General features: G+C 42.2%; 1 protein-coding gene across 9 annotated transcripts in view; it reads left to right on the top strand.

The window, feature by feature from the left end:
- SEMA6A (semaphorin 6A) overlaps positions 1-15708 on the top strand; it is a 132664-nt gene that overhangs the window by 89723 nt on the left and 27233 nt on the right. For 8 of the 9 annotated variants that reach the window (XM_066274135.1, XM_066274130.1, XM_066274132.1 and 5 more), the window contains 7 exons: positions 3817-3948; positions 6390-6545; positions 7928-8104; positions 8854-8994; positions 9075-9155; positions 12355-12413; positions 14926-14946. In XM_066274135.1, the coding sequence (XP_066130232.1) occupies positions 3817-3948; positions 6390-6545; positions 7928-8104; positions 8854-8994; positions 9075-9155; positions 12355-12413; positions 14926-14946 (767 nt within the window). Of the gene's footprint in view, positions 1-3816; positions 3949-6389; positions 6546-7927; positions 8105-8853; positions 8995-9074; positions 9156-12354; positions 12414-14925; positions 14947-15083; positions 15135-15708 lie in introns of all 9 variants that reach the window. The other variant, XM_066274138.1, reaches the window with a different exon arrangement.

The following is a 15708-nucleotide window of genomic DNA, read 5'->3' as shown; positions in this document are numbered from 1 at the left end:
CCTTGAGTCCGAGCACTATTGTGCAAATGATCGTAACTCTGGGTATGGTCATAAAATCTAAAACACATACTATTTTTTCATTTTTATGTAGAAATTTTGGGTGTTCTATATTATCTTCTTTTAGAACACACTGTTTTATTTTGAATGATACTTTTTGCAAAGACTTGAAGAACTCGATGAGTGCCTAGCTAACAGTCACGTACATGAGAGTGGAGGATAGCGGCTAGAAAGAAATGCTTCAGAACCGGGTAGATCCCAGAAGAGAGCAAGCTACAGAATGAAATTATGTTCCTTAATGATGTGGAAGTCAAGAGTGCCCTACTGAAGATATGTGAAAATATGAAACCATATCACAGTAAGAAGTACTCAGTGAGATTTAAGTAACCTTTAATCAACTGTAGAGATTTTTAGACTTGAGAATAGAAAAGGTATAATAATTCCGGCCTTCACTATTCATACTTCAGACTGCATCTATCTAAGATTATTGGAAAAGAATGCTGTCCTGGTACATGGGAATGCAGGGCTACTGGAATTTCAGAGTATACTTGTTTATTTTTTTGAGGGGGATGAGTTGCTCCATGATTACAATACAGTAGTAGATTCCTGCATATTATATAGATACTCCATTTAAAGTATTTTCTGTAAAGGCCCCTAGAAACATCCAATTACCGCATGCTTATGTAGTCTCAGAAACATATTTGTTCAGTAAAATCAGAAAATAGTAAAATGCACATTCCCATTTTCATCTATAAATTATAGTCCTTCTGTGGTTTTACTCCCTCTAGTTTCATTCCTCTCCACCCTATCCTCTACACATGCAAACTTGGTCACTGTCAGCTTCTTTCAAACCCTGTAGGTGCTCCTCTTTTCCCTGGGGCTAAAGCTCAAGTTTCTAGGAATGGTATGCAAACCCCCACATGGTCTGGCCCATCTCCTCCAGCAGCACAGGCTTTCTGGAACTAAGATCTGCCTTGAACATGCCATGCTTGCTTGTGTGCTGTTCTCTATCAAGTCTGCCCATCTAACCAGTGTCTGTTTGCCCACTGAAACCCTAAGGATGTTCCAAACCTCAACTCAAGTCATTTCCCATGAGATCTGGTCCATTCCTCTTTAAATATGGGGGGTCCTCAAGTTACAACAGTCTCGACATCCGACGTTTTGAGTTTCTGAAAGCTCAGTCCCATAAAAACTTTAAAAAATTGGAACGTGAGCTTTTCGGTGTAGGCTGTTAGCCTCATATTTACAGACTACGTGGGCAAACTGGTTTGGTTGTGTGTGGCGAAAGAAGACACATTATTCTTTTTTTGTGGCTTAGTTGTGTCTTTTTGTTCTAGATTATGATTTTACAACTGTGTTAGGATAGGTAAGTGACTTAGGGTTTGTTTCGACTTACACCAAAATTTGGGTTATGTCACTGTCATAGGAATGGAACTCTGTCGTAACCTGAGGACAACACCCTGTACTGTAGATTGTATTGGATTAGTTATTATTATCATCATTGTTGCTATCTACCACTACACTGAACTGTGAGTCAACTGAGAGCAGTACTCTGAGTTATTTATTGAGCACTGACTGGTTGAGATTAGGGTATTCCTGGTCCTGGGTGGTTGGCTCAGTGGTAGAGCATTGGCCCAGCGTGTGGGTGTGAGAGTCCCCCTGCTCAATTCCCGATTCCCGGACAGGGCACACAAGAGAAGTGACCATCTGCTTCTCCCCCCCTCCCCCTCCCCTTTTGTGTCTTTCTCTCTCTCTCTCTTCCCCTCCCACAGCCATGGCAAGTTGGCCCAGGGCGCTGAGGATGTTTCCCTGGCCTACCTCAGGCTCTTTAAAAGAAAAAAAAGGGCTCAGTTGCTGAGCAACGAACAACTGGCCCCCAAAATGGGCAGAGCATCACCCCCCAGTGGGCTTGCTGGGTGGATCCCAGTCTGGGCACATGCGGGAGTCTGTCTCTCTGTCTCCCCTCCTTTCAATAGAAAAAAAAAAAAGAGAGAGATTGGGATTTCTTAAATATAGACTGAATGAACAGCAGGTGGGAAAAAGGAAGGAAAGGAAGATGAAAGAAAGGAGGCTGGGTATAAAGTAGGGAAGGAAGTAGAAAGGATGTCACAAGTAATTCTGACCTTGTAAAGATATAAAACCCTAGAGTGTCTTTACTCATTACAAGGTACCTCATAAAATAATTCAGTGTTTATCCTATTATTTTTAACATTTAAAGTAAATATGTACACCTGTTACTTTTAGGAAAGGGAGTATAAAGAAATGTTACAAAGTTAAGTAACGTGAGGGTTCTAAAATTTCAAAACAAGTGTGGATCACTGTCTTATATACTCAGTTCTGTAAACAATGTGTAGTATATATACTACTTAAAAAATGTACTACTACTTTTAATTTTAAAATGCTTTAAATTCATTCTGCCACCTTTTTTTAAATAAGCTTTCCAAATGCTCTCCCTATTTCTTGCTTTACTAGTAATTCTTCAATAATTGTGTTATGAAATTAAAGATGGCATAAAGTTTTACTGATCATTTATGTAGTGATTTCCATGTACTTTCGACATTTGCAAAATCCAGACTAGATCGTTCAGTCGGCCTGGATGCCACGCCCATCTGCAAAGCGCTGGGTCCTGCCCGGTGCTCCTGCCTCACACTGGCCCACAGCCGCAAAGCCTGATTAAAACTCTTGGCAAGCTAGTGCCTGGAGTTTATTTGATCAAAATCAAGGAACAAGCATAGTCAAAAACAAACATGAGTTCAAACAATATACCTAGATCAGGGGTCAGGAATCTTTTTGGCTGAGAGAGCCATGAATGCCACATATTTTAAAGTGTAATTCCGTGAGAGCCATACAACGACTCGTGTACATTAAGCATTATCCAATAAAAATTTGGTGTTGTTCTGGAGGACAGCTGTGATTGGCTCCAGCCATCCGCAACCATGAACATGAGCAGTAGGAAATGAATGGATTGTAATACATGAGAATGTTTTATATTTTTAACATTATTTTTTTTTATTAAAGATTTGTCTGTAAGCCAGATGCAGCCATCAAAAGAGCCACATCTGGCTCGTGAGCCATAGGTTCCCGACCCCTGACCTAGATGAATGAATAATTCATGATTTTCACCATTGATGAAAAAATAATCCCAAGTCCTTCCAGGAGTGCCAGGCAAGAATGTAACCACTGGTAGAGATTCCCATCATTATTATTATTTAGTGCTTAATAGAGCACTGTCCTTGCAAAGCGTGATGCTTTAGAGACTTGAATTGTTCAGTTGTATGTAAATGAAGAAGAAGGGAAAACTGGAATATACAGAGATTAACAGAACACGTGGGTCCTGCCCACATACATTCTCACTCACTCTGGGAGTCCTTAGCTTAAGGTAGCAAAGCCAGGAAAGCAATGTGTGAACAGTGGAGGCACATTTACTGTAAAGTTTTGCCAATAACAGAGATGTAGAATACTTTCTAAAGATTTTATTTTGGGGTTATTGACTGATAATTAATATCAGGGCATTCATGAACCTTCAATGATCACTCCAACCACTCTTCCTTTATAAACAAATGCGGTTCCAGAAGACACCAAGAGGCCCTTCCTCTTTAGGAGTTCGCTGTAACTAGCGCTTTCTTGGGGCCACTGATGAAAAGTTGATTCACAGGAACATTCTCTTTACGCACTAGGATTGCTTACGTTGATTTTGTTCAGTATATGAACTTTAAATGTCAACTGCCCGTATTGGGAAAGTTACTTTGGAGTATGTTTTCCAAGCTCTGTGTGTACCTGTCGTGTGAGTAAAACTCTGTATGAAATGTCACGTTGCAGCATCCCTGGGTCAGCAGTTTGTGCCTATGACATGCTTGACATTGCCAATGTTTTCACTGGGAGATTCAAGGAACAGAAGTCTCCGGATTCCACCTGGACACCAGTTCCTGATGAGCGAGTGCCTAAGCCCAGGTAAATGCGGATATTTTTATGGCTGTTTTGAACTTCTAAAAATGGTGCAGCTTGCTCCTCTGATAATGAACACCTTGTGAACTGCACACAGTGTCTTCCATGCGAGCCGTACAGATACAAATGCCGGACCAATAGAAAGGCCTATGAGGTCCTTTTGCCTTCTTCCGCTAAAGCAAAATTCAGAGTTACCTGTATTGTATTTAAAACAGTGACTCTAGGCCCTGGCTGGTTGGCTCAGTGGTAGAGCGTCAGCCCGGCATGTAGGAGTCCCGGGTTCGATTCCCGGCCAGGGCACACAGGAGAAGCGCCCATCTGCTTCTCCACCCCTCCCCCTCTCCTTCCTCTCTCTCTCTCTCTTCCCCTCCTGCAGTCAAGGCTCTATTGGAGCAAAGTTGGCCGGGGCACTGAGGATGGCTCTGTGGCCTCTGCCTCAGGCGCTAGAATGGATCTAGTTGCAACAGAGTGACGCCCCAGATGGGCAGAGCATCGCCCCCTGGTGAGCATGCCGGGTGGATCCCAGTCGGGGCACACGCAGGAGTCTGTCTGACTGCCTCCCCGTTTCCAACTTCAGAAAAATACAAAAACAAAACAAAACAAAAAACAGTGACTCTAGTTTTCTGCTTAACCTCTATATCTGTGGTTTATCCAATGTAATCCTAAAATGAATAGAACCATCTGGTTCAGCCAGCCCTGGTGATATCTAGTTGAGGAAACTGAGGCCCAGAGAAGTATAAGGTGTATTGAGTGGGTTCACATAGCTGTATAGATTATTTCCACCACTCCTCCCTGCTTCCCTTCAATTTTACAAACTCATGTCTTTAAGCGCTAATAAAATGTGAAATATAAATGGTGTTCTCTGTGTTTTTTGAGTAGGCTGGATCAGAGCTGAGTCAAGACTCAGGCCAAGGGCAAGAAGAGACCACAGGTGCAGTGGACCATTAACATGTCTCTGGTCTGCCAGATTCTGGTCTGTTTTGGGTCCAGCTGCAATCCAGATTCCTCTCTCCCCAAAATGTGTCCCAGAATCGCCTTCATTGATAACCTATCATCCCAAAACAATTCAGAGACCTCTTGATTCTCTGTAATCTACTTCAAAAACTCACACTAGCAGTTAATTCATTATTTATAATTGGGTCAGGAGAAAACTGTCCCCCAACCCTGTGCCTGCCCTGTTTATGTGCCACGCACTGGATGCCTTCATTACAGCATTCGCAATCTAAATTACATAGAAACATCCCTGTGTGCCCAGCTTCCTCTACTGAACTTGTGAACCTCTGAAAGGAAGCCCAATGTCTTAACTTTTTTGGTTTCCAACTATCACCTCCAACCTCTAGTCCCCCATAGAAAATACCTTGTCCAATTCATTTCATTGAACTTAGATAATGTGAACCACTATACCCAGGAGAGAAACTCTTACTATTTATCTGCCTTCATCATCTGAAGTATGTGGAATGTGCACACTCTGTTACTTATGGAGAACAGACTATGTGCAAAAAGCACATTCTGGAAAAACCTCACATAGATTTTCTGAGTCAATTTCTGCAATTGTTACTGCCTTCTAAGTAAGCAAGAAGGGGAATGGAGCCTGAGGGATCAGGTTTCAGGGAGAACTTAAGTAATATGTTCTTGGTGCATAACATGGTATCAGTCATGACCAAGGAACATACTTTAAGTGATTTTCTACTGTTGGCAGTGTGTTTAACTTCATTTTTCCACGGGCATGTCTCACCCCTCTTACAGACAGCAGGATGCTATCACAGGGCTGGCTGGGTCAGTGCTGTGACAGAGCGTGTGCATGGGGCTAGACTCTACCCTTTTAGCAGGGTCCAATTTCCCTCCTACCCAGCAGGCAAACCAGGTGTCTGGATAGGACTGGTGTCAGTGTTTCATTGATCTGACTTTACTGAGATGTCTTTTGACTCCTGAAACTGTAGAATTTCTTGTAGAAACAAATTGTCATGTCACAAAGAAGTGACCTTGCAGTAGGGAATCTTCGTTGTAATTGGCTTTTCATACCTGCCCAAATCAAACAAAAACAAAGGCCCAATAAAAGAAACAAAACACAGATGTTCTCTGATTCCCCATGAGAGATGGTTACATGGAGTCTTGCTGGCACATATGCTGACTGGTGGCTTTTTGAATGCCTTCGCTTTCTACATTGGTGGAATGGTTGGCTTAATTCTCTCCTTTTGTGCTTCTGGGGGGAAGCCAAGCTGCCCCCAGCCAAGGGTGAACTGCTGGGGCTGAGTCTCCACCATGGGATGAGGAGGCGGCCTGAAGGAAATCTCAGCGCATTTATTTGGTGGTATTCTTCATTCAGCTTCCTCCTCTCAGCCCACGGGACATTTTCCCTCATGCCAGATGCTTAGAGAAGCAGTTCATTCAAAGAATTTGCCATGAGGCATGAACTAAGCTCCCTCTCTTTTTCTTGTTCTTTTTAGGCCAGGTTGCTGTGCTGGCTCTTCCTCCTTAGAAAAATATGCAACCTCTAATGAGTTTCCTGATGATACCCTGAACTTCATCAAAACACACCCGCTCATGGATGAGGCCGTGCCTTCTATCATCAACAGGCCGTGGTTCCTGAGGACGATGGTCAGGTGGGTGTCAAGCAATCCATGTCCCAAATGGATCTTCCCTACTCCACCTCATGCTCTATCAGCAGATCACGTTTTGAAATGCCATAGACACCTACCATTATGCTCATGGATTCAGCTATGAAATGCTGGCGAATTAGGTAGATGCCACCAAATCCCCATAATCTCCTTCCCAGTGGGAAAAGTTTGTGTATGCTTGCATAACCGGACACATAACAGCAATTAGAGGAAATAAAAATACCTCCCTTACTGGTTAGCCCTTTAGTCCAATCTGTGCAAAAGAAGAGGAACAGTGAAGAAGAATCCGTTAATGGATATGGATACCTGTTTGGTTGGATATGGCTGCAAAACGCACTGCAGTTCCTATCCAAGCACTGTGCCTGGGTGGGTAGTTAACTGTCAAATGGAGCACAGACAGGAGGAGGCTTTGCACCACTGTGCAAAGGTGAAGTATGAAGGTCCATACTTTAAGCATTTATCTGAAGTGGCAGCCAAACGATATGGGATAACTAACTGATCTGGAATCTGGGAAAGCATTAAATACTCCTCCTTGGATATATTTAGAGCTCATTTCCAAACAATCCAACAGTCTTTCCCAAGTACAATCCAGTTGTGGCGGTCATCAAATAATGTGTTAATCAACTTTACCACCATTTTTAAACTGTGCCTTTATTAAAATTAGAGTATTATAATGGCTCTTGCCCATAAGATAGAAACAATGTAACTTGCAGGAGGATCCATATTTTCTGGGACCTGCCTTGGTGCTTAGGACAAGACAAATACATGTCTGTGGAGTATTAAATGGCTGAAGAATTTCAGGGAAAGAGGATGCCCAATAGGCCTTACTCTAGACATGTGGCAAGACTGATGCCCTTCATCTTTGCTTTAAGTGGATCTTGTTTGGCTGGGGCGTCCTTCAAAACCCTCAGTCCTTCTACATACGATTGAAAAGCTTTCTAACAGGCATTTTGTTGACAAGCTTTACACCTCATAAGAACAGTATGAAAAAATGGTAGCCACGGCTTTTCTTTCCAATGTTAAGTGAAATGTTAAATGAGGTCCCTTACTTCTTGCCTCTTCAGAGGAGACATTAGCCTTTCCCTGTTGCTCACAGAAGGGATAACTGCTGAGTGGTTTCAGATGGTTATAGTTGTCCATTATGTATCTTGGCCTCCCACACCACACCTCCTTACTCCCCTTGGAGTTATTCTAATACTATGCATATGGAAATAACATACTAAAACAGCTTGATGGCATTATTTATATGTATATATTTCTCTTGAGGTTATTACTAGAAAGCCATGTCACAATTGTTTGAAGTGGAAAAGTGGACACTTCAATGACAGACCAACAAAGAGGTAAAAACTGTGACCCTGTCATTTCAGATACCGCCTCACCAAAATTGCAGTGGACACCGCTGCTGGGCCCTATCAGAATCACACTGTGGTTTTCTTGGGCTCGGAGAAGGGAATCATCTTGAAGTTCTTGGCCAGAATAGGAAACAGTGGTTTCCTAAATGACAGCCTTTTTCTGGAGGAGATGAGCGTTTACAACCCTGAAAAGTATGTAGAATGTTTGGTCCTTTCTTAGTCGTTATTTGTTATGTTATTGTAATCCCTTTCATTCACAGAAAATGCCAGACTTAGGTTTTATGTATTTTTAGGTGGCTTTTAAAATTATTTATAAAAATCTTTTAATACATGAGGCATTATTTTCTCCTTGCCAATAACGTATGTAATTATACAGTTACATACATGTGTGTTTGTGTGGGTGTGTGTGTGTGCACGCATGCCTAGGGATCTGTTTCACCTTCAATTAGGATCAGATTAATAGATCACTTTGAGCCAGACCAGGCAGTGGCACAGTGGATAGAACAATGGACTGGGACACAGAGGACCCAGGTTCAAAACTCCAAGGTCGCCGGCTTGAGCATGGGCTCACCAGCTTGAGCACAGGGCCACTGGCTTAAGCACAGGATCATAGACATGACCCCATGGTCACTGGCTTAAAGCCCAAGGACACTGGCTTGAGCAAGGGGTCACTCAGTCTGCTGTAGCCCCCCAGTCAAGGCACATATGAGAAAGCAATCAATGAATGACTAAGGAGCCACAATGTTAAATTGATGCTTCTCATCTCTCTCCCTTCCTGTCTGTCTGTCCCTGTCTGTCCCTCTCTCTGTCTTTCCCTCTGTCTCTGTCACAGAAAAAAAAAAAAGATTACTTTGAGAGATGGGGTATGAGGGTAGTGGCAGCAAACAGAGAACTGAGCTAAGAGAAGCTTTTAATGATATTATCCTGCCTTAAAAAATTAGGTGCAGCTATGATGGAGTAGAAGACAAGAGGATTATGGGATTGCAACTGGACAAAGCAAGCAACTCTCTGTACGTTGCGTTCTCCACCTGTGTGATAAAGGTTCCCCTTGGCCGTTGCGAACGACATGGGAAGTGTAAAAAGTATGTATTTTGCCTCATTGACCATTAGGAGATGCTTAGAAAGGAGTCCTAGGTAGCTCATGGTCCTCCTCTTCCTGCAGAACCTGTATCGCCTCCAGAGACCCATATTGCGGGTGGTTAAAGGAAGGAGGTTCCTGCGCCCACCTATCACCCAACAGCAGGTAGGGTGCCAGAGGTGTGGGAGGGTGTGAACTGCCGTGCATTCTATATGTGTAATTAACTGTGCTTGCACCACCACCCTCAGCCTTCTGCGCACAACCTCATCAGTGGGCCGGCCATTCTCCTTCCCTCTCCCGTTCCATAGCATACCCCAATATCACATGTGGCAGATTCTCAGTTGATTAATCATCCATCCTCAGGCTGGTTAAAAACACAAACAAAAGAAACACAGTGGGCTTTTGAGTGTCCCCTGGAGAGAGGCACAAGGCGGTGCATGCCTTAATCATCACTATTTGTGACTAGCAGAGAAAAGGAGCAGTTGGGTACCAATTAGATTAGTGATGTGGTTTGTCCAGCCGTCACAAAACTGGCTCCTCTAATTGACCATTCAAGGCTGAGAAGGAATTGCAGAGCATTTGTTAAGCGATGCATTTGTACTGCAAGCATGCTGTATACATCCAATAAACCTTTCTCCTGCACTGAGGAACAGTTAACCTGTTGCTCATTGGGTAGTCAATTCCTGGCAGCTCGCCAGCAGATCAGCTAGATCAGGGTAGTCTAACATGCCTGTGATTCTGGTGCTTAAAATTGTTACCGTGTTTTTAAATGCTCATATGGCATTAGTTAAAAGGTTTCTTTTATGTTTTTACTTCAGTGGATGGGAAATCCAAAATTACACTGGAAAAAAACATCCAAAGCATGTCCTTGACAGGTTATGGCAACTCAAGAAAGATGCCATATGTCAGGACAGTTCTTTCTTAGACAAATTCTTCAACTTCCCCAGATCCAGAGGGGAAACAGAACGGTCCTCACATCACTCTGAATCTCCTCTCCCATCTTAGAATAGCTAGACAGAAGCTATTATTATGACCACCACCTGCATAAGATGAGGGAAAGCAGTCCCATAATAGAGCTAAGGCTAACTAAAGCTGACCTGGAAATCGACGAATACAAAGGATTGACTTCTAGATATTATTAGATCAGCTTCACAAGTAGCACTACAGACATACTACGATGTTAGCACGGTATAGCTTTTCATGGGAGCTCCTGAAGTGAAGGAGGAGGGATCACAAAGCAGTGAGAAAAGCTAAGGGGTGACCTGCCTCCTTTCTATAGTCAAGGAGTAACCAAAGGTAATAGAACTGATTTTTAAATATCATTTCTAAGTTAACATGAAAACTCTAAAATCGTTCCTTTAAGGATCTATGTACATATTTCTCAAAACATCTACACACATATTGCTCAAAATATGTGGAACTTTCCTTGGAAAACGGCCTTCGGGCCTGACGAATATTGGCTTTCATTACCACTAGAAATCTTTTTTTTTTTTTTTTTGTATTTTTCTGAAGCTGGAAACAGGGAGAGACAGTCAGACAGACTCCTGCATGCGCCCGACCGGGATCCACCCGGCACGCCCACCAGGGGCGAAGCTCTGCCCACCAGAGGGCGATGCTCTGCCCCTCCGGGGCGTCGCTCTGCCGTGACCAGAGCCACTCTAGCGCCTGGAGCAGAGGCCAAGGAGCCATCCCCAGCGCCCGGGCCATCTTTGCTCCAATGGAGCCTTGGCTGTGGGAGGGGAAGAGAGAGACAGAGAGGAAGGAGGGGGTGGAGGTGGAGAAGCAAATGGGCGCTTCTCCTATGTGCCCTGGCCGGGAATCGAACCCGGGTCCCCCGCACGCCAGGCCGACGCTCTACCACTGAGCCAACCTGCCAGGGCCACCACTAGAAATCTTTATCCTTTGAGGATGAATCTGAGGTTTTAACACAGTTAAAAACAAAAACAAAAAGACATTAGAAAACAAACATGGTGAATTACTAGATCAAGGTGTGACTTTCAAAACAGGTTTCCTATATGGCTCATAAATAAACTGAAGGCAGTTGTAGAATAGGAATTTTAAGTATGTTATGGGACAAAGTGCAAAGCTTGCCCCGAAAGGACAATACTTCTTTGGATGATTCCACTGTGCTTATTTTAAAAACCAAAATACATATTCAGATTGATCTCGTTCATTAACATTACACAGCTTCCACAGCCCAGTGGTGACCTGGTGGGTTTGAAAGAAAAGTGAGTGTGGGGAGCATGCACTACCCCTGAGGACTGGGAGGAGTGAGCGGAATAGCTGTGTAGTCCCAGCAAAACACACCTCCAAGTCCTCTCTTGTTGGCCCCACAGGTCCGCTGGCCAGTTGTACTTTTTAACACTTGGTTATTTAAGTTATTGCTAGGCAAAAGCATAGATAAAGGTGTAGGAAGACAAGGGGCAGGGTGAAAGAGATAGTAAAAAAGAAAGGCTTTTTAAAAAATTTCTTCCCATCCACTCCTTTTTTTTGTTTGTTTGTTTTTAAAATAAGGGGGGGTATATTTTTATTTATTTATTTATTTATTTATTTTTCTGAAGCTGGAAACGGGGAGAGACAGTCAGACAGACTCCCGCATGCACCCGACCGGGATCCACCCGGCACGGCCACCAGGGGCGATGCTCTGCTCCTCAGGGGCGTCGCTTTGCCGCAACCAGAGCCACTCTAGTGCCTGGGGCAGAGGTCAAGGAGCTATCCCCAGCGCCCGGGCCATCTTTGCTCCAATGGAGCCTCGGCTGCGGGAGGGGAAGAGAGAGACAGAGAGGAAGGGGGGGGGTGGAGAAGCAAATGGGCACTTCTCCTATGTGCCCTGGCCGGGAATCAAACCCGGGTCCCCCGCACGCCAGGCTGACGCTCTACCGCTGAGCCAACCGGCCAGGGCTCACTCCTTTTTTTTAATTGAATTTATTGGGGTGACACTGGTTAACATCATTCCACTGGCTTCAGGTGCCCAATTCCACAACACATCTCTGTACATCATATTATGTATTCACCGCCCCCAAGTCAAGTTTTATAGACTTCTATATTGCCTACAACACTGTATTTTAACATTTAAGTGTTTACTAAACACTCAGGGGATCAGAGTAAAAGAAGGATATAAATAATGCATAAACTAACTCCTAAACAGTATTTGAATTAACTGCTTAAACCATGGCTTCTCTTTGGATATTCTTATACATTAAGACTCAATTCTTTAAATTAGGAGATAATTTTTTTACTTATTCTTTGCACCTGGCACTCAATTTCTCAAACTGTGTTAAGTTGCTTTAGTGAAACTAAACCAGAACAATGACACACATTATTGAATTTGTTTCTGTCTTTCTCCTCCCTCCTTTTTTTAAAGACTAACTTTTGAACAGGACATAGAGCGTGGCAACACAGATGGCCTCGGAGACTGTCACAGTAAGTAAAGCTTGTTATCCATATTTATCTTTGGGCAGAGATGCTTTTATTGAATGGCCCAGAAACATTACCCTGAATGTGGAACCGAGTACAGCTGGCACCAAAACATGCATAAATAACAGAAACCATCTTCTAAATATCAAACAAAGAAAAGAGTTCATTTTAAAGCCAATGTTATTGTCAGTGTTGTTGCTGTAAGTGCTGGCACCTATTTCATTATTATAATGCTGTAGAAAAAATTGACTCTAAAAGATAGTAATTATAGCGGAGCAGTAAGTTATATCCGCATTTTCACTTTTAAAAACCAGTTTTATTGTTTTTTGAAATGTGTTATTGCAACTGTAATTTTTAGAGAAAGAATAAAAAGATTGAACACTGTAATCTTAACTTTTTAATTGAATATGACTCTTTTATTCTTCTTGAACATAAAAACTTTACAAAATTATTTTTAAATTAGACTTATGACTGTTACCATTTGCAGTAGAAAAAAAAATTCAGAAATAACCCTCTAAGTATAAAGTGACTCAACTTTTTCATAGGAAATAACCAATTTTAATCTCTTGAGTTCATTTCAAAAGTTATTAAATGGTAACATTTTAGCTAGACCTTCATGTAAAGGATCCCGACTATCCTGTGATCTGATGAATATCAAAAATTCCCCTAAAAATGCTAAGGTGTCATTCAACTTTCTACCTTATATTTTATAGAGTGTAGATATAATTAAATAAAGAGATAAGGCAGGCTTCTCTCCAAATTCATTGCCATGTATTTTTGTTGTTTTTGTTTGCAAATACTGTACATTGGCAAAAGCTTATGTCTTCGCACACAAAATTTAACAATTTAAGAAATCAGCATAGATGACAGTGTCGTTGCCAAAAGATCTGTTACTTTCATGCAGTGAAACAATTTGATCCATGGGTCTTAATCACACGGGTGCCTTAAGGGCTCCATTTTCAGGGAAACAGGTTTTGGGTTATATGTGTTTCTATATGAGTGAACTTATTAATTATCTGACTTTAATGAATAATTTTCATCATGTTTTTATGAGCTGGTGGTTTGGGCTTCTGTAGAATATTAGGGTGTCGATTTGGATTTCAAATGTGAAAATGGTTGTTATTATCTCTATCAAGTGTCCACTGCACCAGCAGGCTCACAGCACACTTGTGTCTTTGGCAGGGAAGCCTAAGGAAACCTCAGTCTCTAGCACAGGGGAGACCCTCAGGTCCAAAGTCAGTGACTTAACTCTTTAATCTCAACAGCCAAGCCTCTGTTTTCATGTGCTCCCTAACCTTGACTCCCATTCCCGCTGAGGCACTTAGAGTGTCCGTGCAGGGCAGAAGCCAAAGCTGACCCGACCCTCTGCTGCTTTTCCTAGTGGCCTCTCAGCTCCCTGTGCTCCTGCTGGAGCACGACCTACTTCTATCAGATGTACCTATTAACAGGGCTTAGATCACTGATGCACAATTACTCTTCAACAGGATTGTAAAGGAAAATGATATCATAAAGAATCAGTGTTACCCTGCCTGTTAGCTCAGTGGTAGAGCATCAGCCCAGCGTGTAGGTGTCCTGGGTTCAATTCTGGTCATGTTACGCAGGAGAAGCAACCATCTGCTTCTCCACCCCTCCCCCTTTTCTCTCTCTCTCTCTTTCTCTCTCTCTCTTTCTCTCTCTCTATCCCTCCAGCAGCCATGGCTTGATTGGTTCGAGCGAGTTGGCCTCAGGTGCTGAGGATGGTTCCATGGCCTCTGCCTCAGACGCTAAAAAAGTGGCTCCATTGTTGAGCATCAGAGCAGCGGCCCCAGATGGGCAGAGCATTGCCCCCTAGTGGGCTTGCCTGGTGGATCCCAGTTGGGGCGCATGTAAGAGACTGTCTCTCTGCCACTCCTCCTCTAACTAAAATTAAAAAAAAAATTTTTTTTAGAAGAGCCAGTGTCAGCAGCTGAGTTCCAGGCTGAGTGAACCCATGTTCTGACCCAGACATACAGCACACATACACATACACACACACGTATGTTGCCTATATGTGTGTGTGATTACTTTTATTTTTGTTTTTAATTAACTAAAACCCCTGCTGAGTTCAGAACATTGTGATATGGGATAGTTCTTCACAGCATGGTTATAAGGATGAAAATGAAAGAATGTGAATAAAAGTACCTTGTAAGTGTGGTCCAGAAGCCACTTACTTTACCCACATATATGTCCATCTGTGTACAATAGGGCTTAGAGTCTCAGAAACATGTCATTGTAGTTAACCATTTCCTTACTAACTCTTGCTTTTCCTCTGTCTCTTGGCAACAAAAGCAGTGACTTTGACGAAGCTCACCTGGGGAAGAGATAGGGGTTTGACTGAATATAAAGCACCTGACATTACAAGACAAGATTAAGATGAACTTACTCAGTGTTAGGCATCATATGTTACCATAGTTTTGTATTAGTTCGTTCCCACTTACCATGTAAGTCACATTAAGCACTGTTGAACATGAGTAACCTTCTCCTCCCTTTTGTCTTTCAGATTCCTTCGTGGCATTGAATGGTAAGGAAGATATTACTCATAATTAATTATTGATAAAATTCTGTTTAGGAAATCTTGTTTCATTAATCCTCTTCAGTATTTTCAAACCTTAGGTTTCTTTTAAAATTAATTTTTATATCCTCATTATTTTTTTATAGACATTTCAACTCCTCTACCAGATCATGAAATGTCTTACAACACAGTATATGGTCAGTTTATGGATTTCTTTTTTTTAATTCTTCAAGCCACTCATCCTATGGTAGTTCATAGTTTTCATTCCTCGACATAATGGACCAGATTCTTTGTTACTTCAGGGTCCCAATTCACTAAAATAATAGATTTCAGGATGCTTCAAAAATCACTGCCTGTATTTAATGTATGAGAAAGAGTGCTACAGTTTAATCCACATAACATGAAATATGCCAACCTTAGGGAACTTGGTGAATACATTTAATGAGTTCTTGAGGGAGAAGAAATTGCTTTTGGACATAAGTGTATCCAATATAAAAGAATAGTGTTTATACTAATAGGTCATAGCCCTTTATCTGCTAAGAGAGTCACAATCCCAAAATGCTGACTTTTAGGACAATACCTTCTGCAGGGGAAAATCTATACAGGGTGAACATACCAAGTTGTAACTAGGCAAAATTTTCCAATACAGCATGAAATTGGCCGTTGAAATTTAAGTTCACCAAGAGTGCGAATATTTAGACATATTTTCATTGAGATTTCTTTAGAATGTATACAAGAAGAGTGATACAGTACAAATGATATGCAAACAGG

This window comes from Saccopteryx bilineata, chromosome 4 (assembly GCF_036850765.1).
Source record: "Saccopteryx bilineata isolate mSacBil1 chromosome 4, mSacBil1_pri_phased_curated, whole genome shotgun sequence".
NCBI lineage: Eukaryota > Metazoa > Chordata > Mammalia > Chiroptera > Emballonuridae > Saccopteryx > Saccopteryx bilineata.
The sequence above is the reverse complement of the archived record's forward strand: the minus strand, read 5'-3'. Positions and strand labels throughout refer to the sequence as shown.